The 23,918-nt window shown below is 29.5% G+C and overlaps 1 protein-coding gene across 1 annotated transcript in view; it reads left to right on the forward strand.

Annotated features, from left to right (window-relative positions):
* Nucleotides 1-1,866: 1,866 nt before the first annotated feature.
* Nucleotides 1,867-23,918, forward strand: part of LOC140446565 (uncharacterized) — a 109,159-nt gene continuing 87,107 nt past the window's right edge. Inside the window, exons 1-4 of the mRNA XM_072539129.1 lie at nucleotides 1,867-2,052; nucleotides 3,022-3,181; nucleotides 7,811-8,057; nucleotides 8,126-8,236. Of these exons, the coding sequence (XP_072395230.1) occupies nucleotides 1,926-2,052; nucleotides 3,022-3,181; nucleotides 7,811-8,057; nucleotides 8,126-8,236 (645 nt within the window). The 5' untranslated portion in view covers nucleotides 1,867-1,925. The remainder of the gene's footprint in view (nucleotides 2,053-3,021; nucleotides 3,182-7,810; nucleotides 8,058-8,125; nucleotides 8,237-23,918) is intronic.

Below are 23,918 nucleotides of genomic sequence, written 5' to 3' on the forward strand. Positions count from 1 at the left end.
GGCAAACATTAAAAATGATATATTTTCTCTTATTCTCACCTAAACTATGGTTTAAACTTATGGGGCAATTTAACAAATGTACTTCAAATGTTCAGAATGCAAAAGAAAGCTATCAGGTTTTTATCAGGGATTAGTTATCTAGAACACTGGCGACCTTTCTTCATTAAATTCAAAATTCTGTCGCTACCTACCCTTTTGATATACGAATCGCTGTAGATGACGTCTTTCAGATGAAAATTGCCTTAATTAATTAAGTTAAAAACTATTACAACATTTTACTAAAAAGTATTAAACATTAAGCTGTAATAGTTTCGAAAAAGTTATAAAAGAATATTTTCTGAAACATTGTTTTTACTGTTCAGAAGAATATATGACTCATTGCCGAACATCCACTGTACTGCTTACCGTAACTTTTTCATAAATCTTTTTCTGTTTAATATGTGTTCTTGTTTATAATATATTCAAGTTACGTTTTATATATTTTTTTATATACTATGTATTTTTTTTTGACTTGCTACAAACAATATTTGTATTTGTTATGTAGTTTAAAATAAATAAACTGTAAACATATTAAAAAAAGAAAACCCCATGGTTTAGAGAGGAAGTGAAGACAAGATGTGAAGAAAAGAAGAAAACCTTGTGTCATGCCAGAACACAACAAACACAATAGGCATACAACCACTATAAATGAATAAGCTATAAAACGAGTAATTTAGTCAGACAAATAAAAAGGAAACACTGGCAGAGCTTCTCAAAACATATGGAACACGACTTCTACGGAACACAAAAAGGAATATGGAGAATGATCAGATGACAAAGAAAAGAGATGAACAAAATAATAAAAACGAAACACGTTCAAAAGGAAACATGGACAGATTACTTTTGATCCCTATTTGCTAAAAGTGACAATAATGAACCACCAACAGCATAAGTGACAACAATTGAAGAAATAAGCATTAAGGAGGTAGAGGTAAAAAAAGCATTAAGAAAATTAAAAAATAGAAAATTCTTAAAAGAGAACAGATTACTAAATGAACTTTAAAATTATGGAGGACCCTATCTGACCAAACTCTTAAATCTAATCCAAAAAATAATAGAGAAAAACAGAATTTCATAAGAATGGATATCAAGCATCCTAATACCACTCTTCAAAAAGGGAGACAAATCGGACCCGGATGATTTATCAAACACAACACTAAAATTAACAACCAAATTGATAACAAATAAACTGAATGAAATTATAACAGAAGCCGAAGAACAACAGTTTTAGAGAGAATGTTTTAGGTCGGCACCGACGCTATTATTTATAATAAGGCAGGTGCAAGAGAAATCATTAGAATACAACAAACTGGCATATCTATCTTTCGTACACCTTAAAAGTACAATTGATGCAGTCAAATTAAAGGACGTTATTCACTTATTATACGAAAGAGAGATTTCTTTAGGAATAATTAAAACGATCGAAAATATCTACCAAAACAACACAATAAGAAGTAAACGTAGAAAAAGAATTAACTGACCCTATTGAATCTGGCAATGTAATAAGATATTGGGATTTCCTGAATCCTCTTTTGTTCCACCCGATCATGGTTGAAATAAGTAAGGATAACAAATGGGAGAAACTATTACTATTACCGGAAACTATTTTTTTTCTAGATCTATTATTTTGAAAAAAAAAACTTGTTTATAGATGAATATATTTCAGCTGTATATATTTCGTATTAAGTACGTAATAAAAATTGTTTTGTGTGGACTTTTTTGTCAATATTTTTAAATTTATGCAACTATACTTATATCTAATGGAGATGATATCCTTGAATTTTCTAGTATTTAAAGTTTAAGTAAAAATACAAAAGAAGTATTAAGAATTCTCGTATCGCTTTTCTCAGATAGAAGTAACTGTAAAAGTAAAAAGTAAAGTAAATATGTCGTTTAAAACAGATTTTCAAAAAATCTTTAATCATTTCGGAAAAAGTAAAGAGAACGTTGTTCATGATGTCGAAATTATTAAAAACTGGGTTAAAACACAGAATCACCTACCGGAAATACCAGGTAATAATAATAATATACTAGAATTGTAGTTGAAATAATGACTAACAAATTAACTAGCTTTTTAAATTTCTTATACCCATTTAATTTTCTACTTTAATTTTTAATTTTTTTACTTACTTTTTAATTTTACTGATATTTCTGTGTTTGTGTATTTTTAATAAATAGGTTGTAGACAAAAAAGATCTTCAATCTTCATAATCTTACAGAAAGTACTGTGTTCTTCCCCATGTACTGTTTTTCATTCTATTCATATACAGTGTGTTCCAACGAAAATTTGACCCCCTTCCAGAAACCCCAAAATTTCAGAAAACACGTGAATTTGTATTGGGAAGGGGACGAATTTTGATGCAAAACTCATGCTCTTAAACGTAATGCTCTACTGCCCCGCATCAACCCCCAGTTTTTTTTTAAATAGCAAGTGTGGTCGAGTGGCAGATCATTTGAAAGGTAATTTTTCTCTCTAGATGACAATTGTTTTTATTTTCGAAATTACTTTAAAGATAATTTTGGATTTAACTTATTTATTGGTTAAACACAGTAATAACAAAAAACATAAAATTAACCAGTTAAATGTTCCAAATGACTACCTGTAACCTCCATATATTATACAGTATATTTTAATCAATTTAATTACGTTCTTCACGTTCTAATTATCTTGAATGTAATCTAAATCTTTGGAGGTAAAACTGACTTCCAAATTTCAGGGATTTACGATTCTCCTCCAGATGCGCTGAATATTTGAGTTACTATATTTGGAGTAAATGTATTTAACTACTTGAGTCACCATGATTAATAACATTTGCCCATTCCTGAAGAAGCTGCCCAAAAGTAAATTTCTAAAGTATAAAGTCTAGAACCGATAAGTTATTAAAATATAGACTTAACAAAATACAGATTTAAATGTGTATAACATATTATGTGCTTTATTTTTTATTTAGAAAAACTGCGAATATTTTTTTTCTTTTACAGCTGACACCATGATTACTTATTTCTTAGTAAACAACAATTTCAGTATAGAGAAAAGCAAACAATCGCTAGATATGTATTACTCAGTGAGAACGATTATGCCAGATATTTATCAAAATAACCTTCCTTTATCATCGACTACAAAGAGTTTGTATGAAGAAGTGTAAGTACCTTTACCTTTTTTTTAAACATTCTATAACTTAATTGAACACCACTGTATATCTATCTATATATATATATATATATATATATATATATATATATATATATATATATATATATATATATATATATATATATATATATATATATATATATATCTAAAGATTCATGAGCTTTGTTAGTTCTTAGTTCTTAGTTTTATGTTGAGCTTAGAATAGTCCGCACGCCATATTAAAATAAAAAACAATATAATAAATTTCTAGTATTGTATATTAAACATTCAAAACCACTTTAAAATTTGTATGCAAATAAAAATTTTGACCACTAGTTATGGTTATAAAGAAGTGCGCATGTTTTATATCATTTCTGTTAATTTTTATAGCATCTATTGCTTTTTATGTACATACATTTTTAATAATATTTCTCCCACTGTTATCTAAGGATAAGTATTATCAATTAATGAACCACATAACGGTTTAGGACCATGGTTTGAATACGCAGGGCTACAGGCTGATCAGCTTACTCCCAGCAGTCAGCAAGATTGTGGAAAGAGTCATTCGCAGCAGACTCCAAGAGGAAATAAATCAGCTAGGACTCATTCTATAAGCCTAGTTCAGCTTATAGGCCAATAACGAGGTCAATAATCGCTATGGTGTTGCTATCTTAGTTGCAAAAAAAGTCAATTACTCTGTGAGAAGTTTTACTCCTTATTCTGATAAGATCTTATCAATACAACTTCAGTCTAAAAAAGGTATAATAAATTTTATTCAAGTTTATGCTCCTACGGCAGATAAAGATGACGACGATATCGAACTATTTTACCATGATTTGGAACAAGCCTTAAAATCAATGAAGAAACGTCACACTACAATAGTAATGGGCGACTTCAATGCCAAAGTTGGCCAGGCAAGAGTGGATGGATATGTGGGGGAATATGGTCTAGGAAATAGAAATGAACGTGGTAACCGTTTGATACAATTTTGCCAGACAGAAGACTTTGTAATAGCTAATACACTTTTTAAGCTACCAAAAAGAAGATTGCATACATGAAAATCTCCCGGTGACACAACGAATAGAATAATCCGAAATCAAATTGACTTTGTCCTCATTAGACAAACGTTTCGTAATTCTATACTGTCTGCCAAAACTTACCCTGGAGCAGACATCGGTTCAGACCATAACCGCATAGTAGTCACATTACGAACCAAATTGAAACTGGTTAAAAAACCCACACAAAGTAGAATTGATATTAAGAAATTAAGGGAACCACAAACAAAGAAACAAACTGTAAAAACTCTTACTGAAAATCTACGTAATGCCCAAGAACTGAATAAGAGTTGTTATAACATTGATCAGAAATGGGAAAATATAAAAGTAGCAATAATTAAAACATCAAATGAAAACTTAAAACTAAAGAAAAGAAAACATAAAGACTGGTTGGCTGAAGAAATACTACTATTAATGAATGAAAAAATATCATTCAAAACAAAAAATTCAATTAAATATAATGCAACTGATTGATTAATTAAAAAGAGAATAAAAGAAGCTAAGGAGAGAATGTTACATGAGCAGTGCCAAGAACTAAAAGAAATTATGAAAAAATATGACTTTTTTAATATGCATAAAAGAAATAGAGAATTAACAGGAATTAGAAAAACACTTCAAACTAGGCAACTGAGAGATGAAAGTGGTGCACCTATAACAGATATAAACAAAAAAGTGCAGAGATGGGCACAATATATAGCACAACTTTTTGAAGACAAAGAGAGAACAGAAGCACCAAAAAAATTTAAGGATGATACTGGGCCTGCCATTATACGAGAAGAAATTGAATATGCAATGAAACAAGCTAAAGGTGGTAAATCTCCCGGGCCTGATGAAGTTCCTATCGAATTACTCAAAATTGTGAATACTGAATCTATTGATCTTTTTTTGGATCTATTCAATACCGTATATAGAACAGGTATAATACCTAAAGAATAGCTCCAATCAACATTTATTCTGCTACCCAAAAAAGCCAATGTAAAGGAGTGCAATAAACATCGCACCATAGCCTTAATGAGTCATGTCTTGAAATTGTTTTTAAAAGTAATTCACAATAGAATACATAAGAAATTAGATGAAGGCATAAGTAATACACAAATGGGATTTAGGAAAGGACTCGGAACACGAGATGCACTGTTTGCAGTAAGTGTTCTTTCGCAGAGATGTTTAGATATAAATCAGGAAGTATATGCCTGTTTCATTGATTTTAAGAAGGCATTTGACAGAGTGCAGCATATTCGGCTTAAAGAAATTTTATTAAATAAAAACATAGACAGCAGAGATATTAGAATCATATGTAACCTCTATTGGAATCAAACAGAAAAAGTGAAAGTTGAAAACGAACTAACCGAGAATATTCAGATTCGCCATGGGGTTCGCCAAGGATGTATTTTATCACCCTTGTGATTCAATTTATACAGTGAAGCCATCTCAGAATTAGCGCTTGCCGAAGTCAGTGATTGCCTTATAATAAATGGTGAGCCACTTAATAACATAAAATATGCTGACGACACCGTCGTTCTGGTAGGAACACTAGAAGAACTGCAACACCTTGCTGAACAATTAAATATACATTGCAACGATTATGGACTAAAAATAAATTTGAAGAAAACCAAGTTCATGATATTTACAAAAGCACAAAACATCAAAGTTAAGCTAGGACTAGATAATACAGAAATTGAACAAATATCTTCGTACAAATACCTTGAAGCATGGATCAAAGAAGATACTGATTAGACAAAGGAAATAAGATGCCGCATTGAAATTGCACGGTCGACTTTTGATAGAACGAGAAAACTTTTTGTAATCGCGATATCAATATATCGCTCCGAATAAGAATGCTTCGATGTTATATTTTCTCTACCCTTTTGTATGGAGTTGAAGCTTGGACACTTAAAAAATCCAACATTAAAAACCTAGAAGAATTCGAAATGTGGTGTTACCGACGTATTTTGAAAATATCATGGATAGATCGCAAAACAAACGAACAAGTTCTCGAACAACTAGGAAAACAATGCCAGGTTTCAAATTCCATAAAAATCAGGAAATTGGAATACTTGGGGCACAACATGAGAGGTGAAAAATACGAACTACTAAGGAATATAATGCAGGGTAAAATCAATGGCAGAAGAATCGTAGGTAGACGTAAAATCTCGTGGCTACGCAATCTCCGTGAATGGTTTGGATGCAGTTCAAATAAACTATTCAGGCGCTAACCAAATAAGTTATAATTGCCAGAATGATTTCCAATCTCCGATAAGGACCGGAACATGAAGAAGAGGAAGTTCAGCTTCAGACTACTCAGACCAACATAGTAGCTGAATTCAATAATAGGCAATACACAGGAGCAACCTTTCTGGATCTAAACAAAGCCTTCGATAGAGTCTGACACAAAGTACTCTTTAATAAAATAAAAGGCTATGGATATAGTGGGGTCATGACGAGACTGATCTTTTCATACTTGGGCAACCAGACAGATAAATCCTGTTCGAACTCGAAACTCCGAAGGCAGGATATACAATATATACCACCGATATTCCAAGAACAACTGTAACACTAAACAGCCTTTATGCAGGCGATACAGCTATTGCGACCAAACACATAAACATATTGCGGTAAATAACTTACAAACAGCGTTAGACAACTAAGAAGGAATGGAGCATAAAATGGAAAATCGCCATAAACTCAGAAACATGAAAAGTGATGCTAAATAGTTGTAAGTTATAATGGGTCAAGGCTTAACTTTTAAAAAACATGTAGATACATTACAAAAAGCAAACATGGCTAAAGCTTCAATAAGAGGACTGACAGGTAGAAACAGTAAACTATAAATAAAAACAAAAATAAGACTAATAAGTAGCGTCATACTGCCTATTAGACTTTTAATTATGTAGTTTAGAAAGAAAATACAACGTTAAAGAAATTTTATTATTTCATATGGTCAACGGACCTCGAAATAAGAAAAAGCCGTAGTGTGCTACCATTTAAAGGGGTGCGTATCCCAAGAAAGGAAGAGTCTGGAGCATCGGAGCGCGGTGGAGCGACTTCTGTCTTACACAAATTAATACACATCGCTCCAATGAATTGTAGTAGCTGAACATCATTTTAAGGGGTGTGAATGTCTCTCATTCTGGTTAAATTAAATTGCTTGCTTGCTTACGAACATGCAGAGGCAGCAGTACATCTCATTACAGCAAGTTAACGTTTTCAAATAAAATATTGATATAATAATACAACAATTTAAGTCTTACGGTAAGTGACAAAAATATCTTCTCTTGCATTTTTAGTGTCAAGACTAAGTATCTTTATTTTTAATAAAAAAAGATCATACGGTACAATTGGATCATAAAAAGTAACTCGCAACTTAAGCAAGCGTAAAAGTATAGGAAAAGTTGTTCTTTTGATGGTTGTTTCCTTAAAATTCTTAAGTATTCCAAGCAATGCTGTTTTAGTATGTAAAGTATAAAATATTATAGCTAAATGTGTATCTAATAAGTATGTCATATAATTTGCGCGATTGCATCCTATGAGATTCTATCACTGGGACATAGCCTGTACCTAATAATTTATTTTTAACGATTTTCAGAACCACGGTACCACTACCAACGTTGACTCCAAATTTGCAAAGAGTGATTGTATCCAAAATTAATGGCAATCCCGAAAAGTTAGATGGGGATCAACCTATAGTACTAATGACTCATTTAAATGAAGTAAAAATTTGGGAAGACCTTTCACTTGGAGATATTTATGTTTTGGATTACAAAAATGTAAAACTGGGACATGTAGCAAAAGCAACACCACAGCTGTTTAAAAAACTGGATTTTATCTGCGAGGTAAAAATAACAATCAATAAATAGTTCTTCAACACAAAAACCGTTATGTATAACTTTGGTTACTTTAGGAAGTCTGGAATAATCAAATTAAAGAAATGCACATTATTAATGCACCTAGTGCAGCTGATGCTATAATAACAGTGATGAGAAAGTACCTGTATAGACGATTAAGAGAAAAAGTAAGCGAACATTTTATTAATTTTTTTTGTTTGACCATACACGTTTATTTATTCTCTAAAGTTAATTCTTATTTTGTTGTCGCCTTATTTTAGATTTACAATATATTCAATATAACTGTGCAGTCAACACAAAACATTAACTGAGATCATCAACATGCAGGGTTTACAGAGGCGCACAATATAGTATTCTGCTGGCTTTTAAATGCATATCTTATCAAAACACACATATTGCCATTTGTACAGATTTCCTTTCATTTATCCATTAAATCAATACAATTTTCAGTGACCACTTATTGATTCAAAACATTTATGACATCTACCAAAATCTCTCTGCTCACAATCACAGTCGTCTCATATGCTACTTTTTCATACTGGAATTACTGGTAATGAAACAGATCAGACCATTTTGCCAGAGAAGCTACCAACCATAGTACTGTAGTAATCATAATTCAACTAGCTAACGATCTTCTTCTTCTTCTTCTTTTTGCTGATGATACCAGTATTACCTGGAAGAACTCTAAAATTGCAAGTAATCATGCAATTATAACTTTTGATTTACTAAAAATAAAAACCTGGTATATATTGAAACTAGCCTCAACCTGCTATACAATACGATCTGTTTTGAAGGAAATCAATTTAGCATCTTCCAAAATAACATATTTTTATTTGTTCGAGTCTCATCTTCGATATCGCCTTCCTTTTTAGAATTCTAGTACAGCTGCCCAATCTGATGTTAATGATTAATTAATTACAAAAAAGAGCAATACGGTATCTTTTTGGCCACAGTAGAATAACACATTACAAAAGTTACTTCAAAAATCACTGGATTTTTACTCTTCCCTCTTTATATATTCTAGAAACTGTTTGCTTAATTCGTAAACACCTACATGTTTTATTATTATTATTCAGTGGAAGAGTTTCTTAACGAATAACTAAGAACTTACAGTACGTTTACGTACAAAGCAACTACAGTATATATGTATATATATATATATATATATATATATATATATATATATATATATATATATATATATATATATATAAGAAAAAAGAAGTACTTGTGACTCGTTTGGAACAAATATATAACTGTTTTGGATGGGTTGGAGTCAATAATAGGGCTATTGGTTAACTATTTTTTTATTCTCGAGCTTTCAATTGTGTTTACAATTATTATCAAGAGCTAAAAAAGACAAAATACTTACAAGGTTGAACTAAAAAGAAAAAACAATTTTTTGTTAACTTACCAAATAAAAATTAGTTTGGTAAGTAAAAATCACTGCTTACATGTTCAAAATATTTAATATAAAAATGTTTTGATCTAACAAATGTTTCTCCGAAAATTTCTATAATTTTGAAAACATTTTTTTTTTAATATAAAAATAATTGAATTTATAAATAAGTTCAAATAGCAACCAATTACAAATAGCCTCAATGTCATAAATGCCAACATAAAATTTTTATTTTTGACAATTATATTGCCAAAAGTAAAACTTCGTTTAAACATTCTTTTTTGTTTAGTAACAAAAAGAAGAAGATTTATTCACCCTTGACAGATGTCTGAAAAAATGTCATATTTAATTCTCCATATATCTGTCACATTTTTTCAGACATCTGTCAAGGGTGAATAAATCTTCTTCTTTTTGTTACTAAACAAAAAAGAATGTTTAAACGAAGTTTTACTTTTGGCAATATAATTGTCAAAAATAAAAATTTTATGTTGGCATTTATGACATTGAGGCTATTTGTAATTGGTTGCTATTTGAACTTATTTATAAATTCAATTATTTTTATATTAAAAAAAAAATGTTTTCAAAATTATAGAAATTTTCGGAGAAACATTTGTTAGATCAAAACATTTTTATATTAAATATTTTGAACATGTAAGCAGTGATTTTTACTTACCAAACTAATTTTTATTTGGTAAGTTAACAAAAAATTGTTTTCTTTTTAGTTCAACCTTGTAAGTATTTTGTCTTTTTTAGCTCTTGATAATAATTGTAAACACAATTGAAAGCTCGAGAATAAAAAAATAGTTAACCAATAGCCCTATTATTGACTCCAACCCATCCAAAACAGTTATATATATATATATATATATACATATATATATATATATATATATATATATATATATATATATATATATATATATATATATATTGTGACGATTAGGGTTTATAGAAAATAATTTATAAGTTATATACTACATAATATTAGATATTTGGTTGTTTTAAATAAGTTATATACTAGAGAATTTAATAAAAATATATTTATGTGAGGGCATTTTTAATAAATTAGCATATAATAATTGTAAAAAGTTGTATTTTAATATTGTAAATATATATAAGTGAGCCATGTGCTTAGGCAACCAAAAATACTCTCGGAGATTGACAGATATTTATACTCTGAAGTGACGTTTAAGAATATTTACGAATATAAAGTGGGTTATAATAATATATTGTTTGAAATGTGTATTTTATTAAATTAGAATGTTAAGTTACTAATTTAATTATATATTCTGATCTGAAAAGCCTAAATGTAAACAAAATTATTAATAGAAAAGAATGGAATTCTCTGGATCTCCGGAGATGGCCATGTTTGCGAAATGGTTTGTTCCAGAAAATTCAGACAAGTATTTGATAGAACAAATTGGAACATGATCTATTACCAGATGGTTCTAGAAATCCAAAAACATATAAATACCCGTGATTTGGATTCAAGATGGCAGTTTTTGAAAGTTTTTAGTCAGAAAAGTTTTAGATAGTGCAGTCAGAAGAGTTTTTGGAAGTTTTTAGTCAGAAGTCAGGCCAGTTTATTATGAAAGTTATTAGACACATTTAGTGAAGTAAATTGTTCAGAATTTTCAAGAAGTCAGTCAGAAAAGTTTAGTAAGAAATATGAAAGATTATTTGGAGTCAGAGAATCAGGTACAAATAGTCCAATTGTTTAATATAGTGAGTTAAATGAAGATTAAAAATTATGCATATAATTAATGCACATTTATAATTATACACAAATAATTATTGAAGATAAAAAAAGGTATATTGGAAGAAATTAAATTATATTATGGTTGGAGATTAGTACAAATCAACTTATAATAATTGGATATTGGTATATTGAAAAGAAGAATAAATATAAATGCTGTTTGCTGGTTTGGTTGGTGGTGTATAGATGCTGGTGAAGAAAAATATATCTTAAATTGGTAGAAGCTGATAATTGAAAAAAGTAATTTCACAAAAAACAAGGATAACTGAAGTACGAAGACATTCAGTGGTGATTAGAATCTATATACTTAGTGGAAAATAGTTCATTTAGGCATTCAGTGAAAGAAAGGTACAAAATTTTGTTAATATAATTTAGTTAGTGTCATAACAATTTCAATTTTGAAGATAGTTTGTTTAAATTTTAGATTGTCTATAGAATTTAATTAGTTTTATAAGAATATCAGTTTAAAGATAGTTTATTTTAAATTTACATTGACTAGGTTAGATATATATGTGTGTTTCATAATAGTTATAATAAAGATAATTTAAAAAAGTACTTACAAGCTAATTCTTTGAGAACCGCGATAAAAACCCTATATATTATATTATTAAAAATACTCATTGCTCATCATTCAAACAAAAAACACATCATAACAATTTGGCACCCAACGCGGTGGCTCTCTATTTAAAAGAATTAGTTTGGGAAGATAAGTGCTCTCATATAATTAAATTAATTATCAGTAGAAAGGAAAAATTATAGAATTTATTTTTAATTATATTTGAACAAGTAAAGTCTCAAAATGTCTCAAGGAAAGAAAGGTACAAGAAGCAAAAAGAATGAAGAAGATGTGGAAGTAGAAACACAACCTATACAAGAGGAGAGTTTAGTTCAAGTTCCACAAGATACTGCAGAAATGAATCCAGAAAGAGAGGAAAATGTCAATATGGCAGCTTTGATGTCATTAATGATGCAGATGAACAAGACAATAGAAGAGAATTCACAAGAAATCAAAGAAGACATAAAAAAATTGGAAGAGAATTCAAAAGAAGTCAAAGAAGACATGAAAAAAATGGAACAGAAATTGGAAGAGAATTATAGAAAATTAGAAAAGAAAATAGAAGATAATAATAATAAAATTGTAAAACAAATGGAAAAACAAATGGATAAAAAACTTGAAGCTGCAGAGAAAAAAGTAGCAAATGAAATAAAAATTATACGGAATGACTACAAGAAAAGGATAGAAAATGAGAGGAGAGAAGTAAAGAGGATTATTCAAGATAATAAGATAGATATAGAACAGAAAATAGAGTTACAGAAATGTAACTTAGAAGTAAAAATTAACGAAGACAGGAGAAACACAGAAGAAAAATTAGACGATATACAACAAAATATCCAAATAAATAGTAATCAAATAAGAAATGTGGAACAGAGAATAGATGATATTTCACAAATAAGAGACATAGGGAGACCTTACTTAAATTTAACAAATGAGACTGGGATTAAATTCTCTGGTAATATAAAAAATTTGCATCCTAGAGTATACATAAATAGTTTAAAACATAAATTAAGATTTGTGAATAATATTAATGATGTTAAAGATTATATTAGAATGACATTAAATGACAATGCAGCAACTTGGTTTGCTAGTATTGAGAATGATTTAGATAATTTTCAAACATTTGAAAATAAATTTTTAAATAATTATTGGGGTGAATTAGAGCAAGCAAAGTTTAGAGAAATTCTATATTTTGGAAAGTATAATCAAAATTTAAAATCAAATATGGTAGATTATGCATTGAAATTGATAATAGTTGCAAAATATTTAGAACCACCACTTAGAGAGGATGAAACAGTCTTAAATGTATCTAGACATTTTGATGCTGATGTTGTGCAAACCGTAACTGTACAAAATATTCAAACAATAGATAGTTTTATTAATTTTATTCAAAGAATACAAAGAGGAAATATGACAAGTAATAATAACAACAGAAAAAACAATAATAACTTTCAATATAATAGAAATGATAATCAACAATATAGACAATCATATAACAATAATACTAGATATGGTGATAGTTTAAAAAATTTTAATAATAATAACAGTAATCCAAATAGACAGAACTTTAATAATAATACTAGTTATAATAGACAAAATTTTAATAATAATACTAATTATAATAGACAACATTTTAATAACAGTACTAATAATAATAGACAAGATTTTAACAATAGAAGAAATACAGAGCGACCTAACTATAACAGACAGGTAAATTGTGTTCGAAGGAATAGAAGCTGCGAAGACAGGGAACAAAATAGTACAAGGCAGGAAAATGTGAGTAGAAGTCATAGTAGGGAAAGACATAGGACATCAGATCCAAGTGGTCAGATACAATCTGACAATTCTAATAATCAAAATTTTGTGCAGTAAACTTTCTGAATTACAAGTTAGGCCATTGCTATTATGAGAAACCTTCTGAATTTATTTCTTTAGATGAAGAGAAAATTATTGAATCTATTAATTTAATTTATATAAATGCTTTGGCCAAAAATAAAATGATTAAAATTATGATAGATACTGGTTCAGAAAGTACTTTAGTCTCGGAGAATTTTATTTTTAATACATTAAAACTATCAAATATAATAAAGATTCCAAAAATTAAAATTATTGGTGCAAATAATAAGAAGTTGGGTGAAATTGATAAACTAGCCAATTTTAAAATTAATATTCTTAATAAAGAAATTAATATGCAAGGATTTATTGTCAAGGATTTATGTGTTGATATATTAATGGGAAATGATGAATTGGAAAAGAAGAAAGTAAAGATAGATTTTGAAGAGAAAATGGTAACTTTGGAAGGGCAAATAATTAAATTTATGCAGAAAGATGAGGTGGAAGAAGGAATAAGAGTTGATAGGATATTATTAAAAGAAAATAATGATGTTTATGAAGAAGAAATGTATTTTGATGATAGGGAAATGTCCCAAAAGAATGTAAAGAATAATTATTGTAGTGAATATTTAAGGAATGGAAATTTTAAGCAGATGGATGCCTACGAGGCGGAGTGCGTAAAATTGGAAGCAAGGAATAATGAGTACATAATGAAGAATAATTTTATTTGTAAAGAAGAAGATGTGATAAAAGTTTTAAATTGCCCTGAAGAATATAAATCAATAGTCATTTCCATATTGCAGCAACACAAGGGACTTGTCAATAAAGAAAATAGAATTGCACAAAATTATATCCATAGTATAAAAGTTAAAGAAGAAAAAGATTTTAAAACAAAATCATACCCAATACCATATAAATACAGAGAAGAAGTAAACAAAACAATTAATAATATGTTAGAAGATGGGATCATTGAGAAGGCAGACACACGTTTTATTAACCCCATAGTAGTAGTACGAAAAAGATCAGGTGAAATCAGGTTATGTTTGGATGCAAGGAATATTAACAAGATCACTGAAAAGCAATTTGAAGCACCAATGAGTATAGATGGAATACTAGGAAGAATTACAGGAATGTCATTTTTCACTAAAATCGATTTACAGCATAGCTTTTGGTTAATACCTCTAGAAAGAAAAAGTAGACAGTATACAGGATTTCAGATAGATGGAGTAGTATATCAATTCAAAGTAGTACCATTTGGACTTCAATCATCTTGCAGTGCTCTATGTAGATGTCTTCATGATATTTTGGATCAATATGAACATTTTGTAATTCACTACATTGATGATATATTAATTTTTTCTAAAACGGCTGAAGATCATGAGAAACACCTAAAAATTATAATAAATAGATTAGACAAAGTTGGACTAAAAATAAATCAAGAAAAATGTACATTTTTTCAAAAAGAAGTCATATATCTAGGTTATAAACTTAACACTAAGGGAATCGAAATGGATCCAGAACGGACACAAGTCATTCAGGAATATAAAACACCACACAATTTAAGAACTTTAAGAGGATTTATTGGAATAATTAATTATTATAAAAGGATGATACCAGATCTAAGTATAAAAGAAATTCCATTACTTGAACTATTGAGAAAAGGTGTAAAATGGAGATGGGATCAGAGAAGAGAACTAGCATTCCAAGAAATTAAAAACATTTTTCTGTCAAATTTGAAAATATACTATCCTGACTACACACAGCCATTCATATTAAGAACAGATGCATCCATAGAGAGATTATCAGGGGTATTATTACAAATACATGATGGGGTCGAATACCCAATACAATTCATTTCAAGAATTACAAAGCCACATGAAAAGGGTTACTCAGTTTCAGAATTAGAACTAGCAAGTATCATATACTGTGTCACAAAATTAAGATTTTATTTGTTGGGTAATGAATTTACAATAGAAACAGATCACCAAGCTTTAACGTCTATATTAAATAACAAATATGGAAACAGTAGAATACATCGGTGGAGTCTAATACTTAGTGAATACTGCTTTGAAATCAAATACATTTCTGGAAAATCCAATATAGTGGCAGATGCTTTATCAAGGTTAGAAAATACATCACAAAAAGGGCAGCGAACAATAAAAATTGGATTAAATCAATTAGTAGAAAGTACAGGATTATATTCTAGAGAAGAAATTATAAGAGATCAGATCAATTTGAGTGAAAAACAAAAAGTCCTTAAGAAAAATGGAGTTTATTATAAAATAATAAATGGCATAGAAGTATATGTAATAACTAGAACTTTAGCAAAGAAAATATTGAAAAATTTACATAACAGTTATATGCATATTGGTTCAAGAAAGCTATGGATGCTATTTAGGGACAATTATTTTGCAAAGAATGACATAAGTATAGCAAAAGAAATTACTACCCAATGCCCAATATGTCAACTAAACAAAGAAAAGAATTTCAAAAACCAGAACACATATAAATCTAATGTTGTATATGAAAAACTAAATACAGTTTCCATGGATTTTATTTCAAATTTAGTTCTCAGTCCAACAGGAAAAAAGCATATACTAGTGATAGTTGATTTATATACAAAATTTATTAAACTATATCCCTGCTCTAGAACAAATGTTAAAACATTAAAATTATATATTAATCAATTTTTCGAAGAAATAGGACCATTTAGAAATTGCATAATAGATAATGCTACATATTTTAACAACCAAAAATTTCGGACATTTTGTGAGAAAAAGGGAATCAACATTCATTTTACAAGTATCAGACATCCTCAGGCAAATCCTGCAGAAAGATATATTAAAGAAGTTATAAAATATTTAAGGATACTGTGTCAAAATCAACACGAAACTTGGCAGCAACATATACCACAAGTAGAATATTTTTTAAATAATACAAATAATTTGAATACAGAGGAAGTACCAGAATATTTAATGTTTGGCCATATAGGAAACAGAAAGTGGATTAGTGAATATAATCAGGATATGTTAGAACAAGTAATGCAGAAAGTGAATAACCGAATTAGGAGGAAAGCTGAAAAATATATCAGAAGACAAAATCGAAATATAAAAAAAACCAATCACATTTCAAAAAGGAGACCTAGTGTTAATTCGTTCACTTAGAAAAAGTAATGTTAAAGAAAACCGTTGTAAGAAATTACAACCAATGTTTGAAGGTCCATATACAATTGAAAATCAGAATGGACTAAATAGTTATGTGTTAATAGATGCAGAGAACAGACTAAGAGGCATATTTCATATCAACGACATTTTTCAATATCATGAAGAGATTGAATAATATTTTCTATACCTTTAACACAAATATAATAACACTAATAACTTACTGATATATCCATTTTATTCAATAGACTTGATTTGTTAAATGGTAGATGGTAGATTTCATTATTTTGAATCAATTTGACATCATACTTGTTGAATTTTGTATATATGGAAATTAATTTGTACCCTAAAAATCATAATTTGGGGTTAGACACAAAATTGATACTATAATTGCTATAAAAATGTCTTTCTAATATAATAAAGTGAAAAAACTTACCAATTTATATTGATGAAAGTTATTTTGAATGGAAATAATTCCTAGATTTTGTCTATAAATAAACAGAACACCATATCTATTATATTTTTAATTAAGGTTATATTTTATTCTCTGATATCGCATCCATTGCTCCATTTGACATGACAGTTTGACCATAGAATAGCCGAACTGTGCTCCGTTGTTCTCTGTTTTGACATAGACAGCGAACAGGGATGTATTTAACACATTTTAAATAATAAAAAAAATTGAATTATTAATTTATTAAATTTAATAAGGTATGAGAAAATTAATATTTAAAAAAATAATAAGTAAATTATTTATTTTAAATATTATTTTTGGGGTATTGTGATGATTGGGGTTTATAGAAAATAATTTATAAGTTATATACTACATAATATTAGATATTAAAAAGTATTTGATTATTTTAAATAAGTTATATACTAGAGAATTTTATAAAAATATATTTATGTGAGGGCATTTTAAGAAATTAGCATATAATAATTGTAAAAAGTTGTATTTTAGTAATTTTAATATTGTAAATAGATTTAAGTGAGCCATGTGCTTAGGCAACCAAAAATACTCTCGGAGATTGACAGATATTTATACTCTGAAGTGACGTTTAAGAATATTTACGAATATAAAGTGGGTTATAATAATATATTGTTTGAAATGTGTATTTTATTAAATTAGAATGTTAAGTTACTAATTTAATTATATATTCTGATCTGAAAAGCCTAAATGTAAACAAAATTATTAATAGAAAAGAATGGAATTCTCTGGATTTCCGGAGATGGCCATGTTTGCGAAATGGTTTGTTCCAGAAAATTCAGACAAGTATTTGATAGAACAAATTAGAACATGATATCTTACGAGATGGTTCTAGAAATCCAAAAACATATAAATACCCGTGATTTGGATTCAAGATGGCAGTTTTTTTTAAGTTTTTTAGTCAGAAGTCAAGCAGTTTATTATGAAAGTTAGTTAGAGTCAGTGAATCAAGTACAAATAGTCCAATAGTTTAATATAGTGAGTTAAATGAAGATTAAAAATTATGCATATAATTAATGCACATTTATAATTATACACAAATAATTATTGGAGATTATAAAAGTATATTGGAAGAAATTAAATTATATTATGGTTGGAGATTAATATAAATCAACTTATAATAATTGGATATTGGTATATTGAAAAGAAGAATAAATATAAATGCTGTTTGCTGGTTTGATTGGTGGTATATAAATGCTGGTGAAGAAAAATATATCTTAAATTAGTAGAAGCTGATAATTGGAAAAAGAAATTTCACAAAAACAAGGATAACCGAAGTACGAAGACTTTCAGTGGTGATTAGAATATATATAGTGGAAAACAGTTCACTTAGGCATTCAGTGAAAGAAAGGTACAAAATTTTGTTAATATAATTTAGTTAATATCATAACAATTTCAATTTTGAAGATAGTTTGTTTAAATTTAACATTGTCTATAGAATTTAATTAGTTTTATAAGAACATCAATTTAAAGATAGTTTATTTTAAATTTACATTGGCTAGGTTAGATATATATGTGTGTTTCATAATAGTTATAATAAAGATAATTTTAAAAAGTACTTACAAGCTAATTCTTTGAGAACCGCGATAAAAACCCTATATTATTAAAAATACTCATTGCTCATCATTCAAACAAAAAACACATCATAACAATATATATATATATATATATATATATATATATATATATATATATATAGTGAGAGAGAGAGAGAAAAGAAATTTAATCTTTGCAGATAAGTTAAATAGTAAACTCTCAAATATTGGGGAAATCTGCAAAAAATACTCTTAATTTGGCTTCTTCAGGGCTGAAAGAGAATAAATTATAATCAGCTACCATATATTATCTATTAAAAACATTATTGATCTTACCGTAACTTAGAATTGTAGAGTTAGAATGTTAAAAACTTAGCTAGTAACAACATAGTGGTGTTTTTTGTTAGTATGTGCAAAAAAAAGTTTTTTTTAACATTGGAAATGTATGGTAGCTTTGAACTTAAAACGCAAAGGTTTATCCAAGGTTAATCGAAAAACCCAATGTAACTACATTTAAAAGGAGGTAATTCTTTGAATTGTCGGCAATAACTAAATTTTTAATTGTTAGAAAGTTTAAAAGTGAGGTTCTGTTTAACCAGAACGCATGTGCTGACAATTCAAGTAGTTCTTTTGAATCTTTATGTCGTTAATGTTCATTGGTAAAACCAAATAAAGTTAAATCCCAGTATAGGGAAATATTATTTTAGATTTTCTTTTTTAATTATATTATATGTATATATATATTCATGTATTATTATAATAATATCTTATTGGGATGTATCTGAGAAAACCAGGGGAATGTTGACTTTTTTTGTTAATAAAAATTAATTATTAAAGTAGGTTAGTTGTTAAGAGAAAAAAGAAAATGTCGGTGAAATGCAATTCGTATTCCGCAATTCTATGGGTATACGTAAAGCACTTTTCACCTTACAAGTCCTACTTCAGAGATGCCGCGATGTCAGTTGTGATGTCTATATTTGTTTTATTGACTACGCCAAGGCATTTGACCGTTGTCAGCACCAGAAGATGGTCACCGCACTACAAAGAGTAGGATTGGATGAGAAGGACATTCGGATCATCATGAATTTATACTGGAACCAACGTGCTCAAGTCAAGGTGGAAGACCAACTGACCGACCAAGAGAAGATCATGCGAGGAGTAAGGCAAGGATGTGTGCTATCGCCGACTCTTTTCAATATATACTCTGAGGAGATTTTTAATGAAGCCCTCACAAACCTAGACATGGGAATTCGAGTGAACGGTGAATACATCAATAATATCCGCTACGCCGATGACACTGTGTTACTAGCAACCAGCCTAAACGATCTGCAGGCCTTACTAGACCGAGTGCGAACTGTGAGCGTAACATACGGACTGAACCTAAATATTAAGAAAACTAAATTCATGGTTGTCACCCGTACAAATTTAGATTCCGGGGCACTAATGGCAGGTAGCGAAGAGATCCAGAGAGTCGACAGATTCACTTACCTCGGAACTACCCTCAACGTACAATGGAACTACGCTCAAGAGATTAGATCCAGAATTGAAATGGCACGGTCTACATTTATTAAGTTGAGATCCTTGCTGTGCTGCAGTGATCTCAGTTTGGGAACCAAGATGCGGATAGTGAGGTGCTACGTTCTTCCAGTGTTACTATATGGAGTTGAAGCCTGGACACTGACGCAAGCCACTGAAAAACGAATCAAATCCTTCGAGATGTGGATATACACAAGGATACTAAAAATATCTTATGTGGACCATGTCACTAACGTTGAGGTCCTACAGCGCATGACAAAAGAAAAAGAAGTGCTTAATTTAATTAAACAACGTAAGCTTGAGTACCTCGGCCACGTGATGCGGAACGAAGAAAAATATCGAATTCTTCAACTTGTTATGCAGGGTAAAGTATTTGGCAGAAGAAGACCGGGACGACGTCGTATCTCGTGGTTGAAAAATCTCCGACAATGGTTTGGGATGACCTCAGCGGAGTTGTTTCGCGGAGCAGTCAACAAAACCATGATAGCCTTGATGATCGCCAACATCCGGACCGGATAAGGCACTGAAGAAGAAGTTGTTAATGGATATATCAGTCAATGTTAGTTATCTGTGATGTTGTATTGTTCTTGGTATTTGATTTAAGTAAGAAGTGGTATAGATCGCTTAGATTCTTAATGTCACTCTTAACATTGATGGAGAAATCGTTAAGGAAAATATAAGACATTTCAATGAACTCTCTTTTAGATTTATTGTTCTCACCATAGTCCATGAGATGACCAGTGGAATGGACATGTTTGGCCAATGCGCAGCATTCAGGGTGAAGTCGAGAATCACTTTTGTGTAGTGTAATACGTGATTTCAATAATTGAGATGTTTGGCCGATGTAGGAATTGCTGCGAAGAACTATCTCCTTTTAAATGTAGTTACATTGGGTTTTTCGATTAACCTTGGGTAAACCTTTGCGTTTTAAGTTCAAAGCTACCATACATTTCCAACGTTAAAAAAAACTTTTGTTTGCACATAGTAACAAATAACACCACTATGTTGTTACTAGCTAAGTTTTTAACATTCTAACTCTACGATTCTAAGTTACGGTAAGATCAATAATGTTTTTAAATATGGTAGCTAATTATAATTTATTCTCTTTCAGCTCTGAAAAAGCTAAATTAATTCTCTTTGGCGAAAACTTTCTTGCAGATTTCCCCAATATTTAAGAGTTTACTATATATATATATATATATATATATATATATATATATATATATATATATATATTATAAAACTATTTCGTAAGGTTTTATTATGCAATTTGCAATTTACTTAAATTTTGAAATGGATTTTATATTTAATTATTATGTTTTATTTTGTGATATTGGTGATTTATGTAGTTTTAGTAAATTTTAATTGCTATTGTTATTTTTTTGCCTGTAAGCTTTTTCCATAAATTGTACAATTTTCAGTGGCAATAAAGCATATTTTTATTCTATTCTCTGATCTCAATCTCGTTTTCAAAAAGTCAGTAGAGGATATCTGTCAAAAATTGTGGCCAAAAAGTAAAACAACTCTTCATGAACTCCAACCGATTATTATTCATCTCTCTCGGGACTTCCTAACTAGAAAGTCCAGAAAGAGAAGAGGAAGCATCGATTATTAGAGGACACCGAATAAACTACACCAAACTTACCCACAGTATATTGCTTAAATATACTGTGACTTACCCATGATTTCTTGATGTCCTCAGGAACTCGTTTAACTTGCAACCAATCTTTACCTATTCGTAAAACAGATTCTTAACGACTGTAAATCATTCGCTAACCTGTATAAATCATTGTACTTACAACCTACTCTTAAGTAAATGCTCAAAATCCCTAAAGAGATCACGAAAACTATACTGTTTTTAAAAATCGCCTGGCCATATCACAAGATTTAACGTCGTAGACATTAGTTAATTTAAATAAAACAATTTATGAAAATAAATACATTAGGGCAAATTTGTTTCAGGTGTTTGTTCATACTTCTTTAAGCGATTTTTACAAATATGTACCAAGAGAAATATTGCCCAAAGACTATGGTGGTGATGAAAAAACACTGAATGAATTAAAAGGTAAATGGTACATTTTAAATAAGGAAAGCTTTATAAATAAATATTGTCTTTTAGATTTATGGTATAAAACTCTTCAAAAACACCGACCTCTATTTGAGAAATTGGAAAACATGGTAGTTAAAGAAAATCGACGTCCATCTCCTTGTAAAAATTGCGATATTTTGGGATACTACGGTAATTATATGCGAATTGATGTTAATTAAAAAGGAAAGTTATATTTGTAATATATTTCATTATTTTATAAAATTAAATTATATAATTTTGTATACTTTTGTTGAACAATTTACAAAATTTAATATTTAAATTGTGTAATATGCAATAGTATTTTAGTTTTAGTTTTATGAATTGATATGTAAAATATTATTTACTTAAAGAAGGAACCAAATAAATTTTAGTATTTTTAAAATTAATAATTTTGAATTTAACACTGAATTGAACATTGTGTTCGTGGACGTCTGAGAGACCTATGATAGTGCCCCAATCAACAACTTATGGAAAGCAATGAAAAAACAGGAAGGAGACAAGAACTACATAAACGCCGTTAAATCACTTTAAGAAGACAATCAATGTGGAATAAAAGTCAGACAAAACTACTCAGAACTGCTAAAAGTCGATAAGGGACTTCGAAAAGGTTGCTACCTGTAACTTTTAGCTTCAGTCATAGCTTTTCTTTTATTTCGAATTAAAGTGTCTCTACATCTTTGGTCGTTGACACGGGAGCCAAAGTTTACAATAGTACTTACAGAGTTTACAATAGTAAAGAATAACAATATTATGTAAATTATATTTTGTTAAACAACTGTGTAGTCTTTAAGAAGTCTATTAGGGCCTTGTGTAGGGCCTTGAGTCAACAGTTCAGAAGTTTTTTTAAACTGTGGGTAGGTATATTGTTGGCAAGGCTACTGGCCTGGTATCGTTGATATTCTGTGAGGATGCTTGAGAGTAATAGGAATATCGTTGCAGTGGGAGCATAAATGTTGGTCTGTAGAGAACATAAGATGAACGTATGTCAAACGTGTGTGTCTTGTCCTTAATATTCGTATTGCTATCTTCTATTTTCTGTTCAGGGATGCTAGGGATAAATAGCTGTTAACATTGGGTTGTACTTCTCCGAGCTTTGTGTCTTTGGTAATCCAAAGTTCCTGCCACTGGCCTTGAATATTTCTTTTGAATTTTGATTTTATATCTTCTTGAAGCTGTATATTGTAGATGCGTAAGTTGGATGTAGATGCTTCTTTTGCAGAGCTGTCAGGCATCTCATTTCCTTGGATGCTGATATGAGAAGGCACCCATATTTTTGTTATTAAAGTTCCTCGGGAAGTATGGAATTGATCGATTCTAGTATTTTTTGCACTAGGACACTAGGTGATGGTGATTAAAAATATTTTCTAACGAATGAATTGCGGATAAGTAATCAGCCCACAGAGCTACACTTTGATGATCAAAAGGGAGTTCATAGCTTTGTGTATGTCAAAAATAGAAGTATTTTAGCAGAAGACTGTCGTATCGTCTGAAAAAGAGGTC

This window comes from Diabrotica undecimpunctata, chromosome 7, assembly GCF_040954645.1.
Source record: "Diabrotica undecimpunctata isolate CICGRU chromosome 7, icDiaUnde3, whole genome shotgun sequence".
Classification (NCBI taxonomy): Eukaryota; Metazoa; Arthropoda; class Insecta; order Coleoptera; family Chrysomelidae; genus Diabrotica; species Diabrotica undecimpunctata.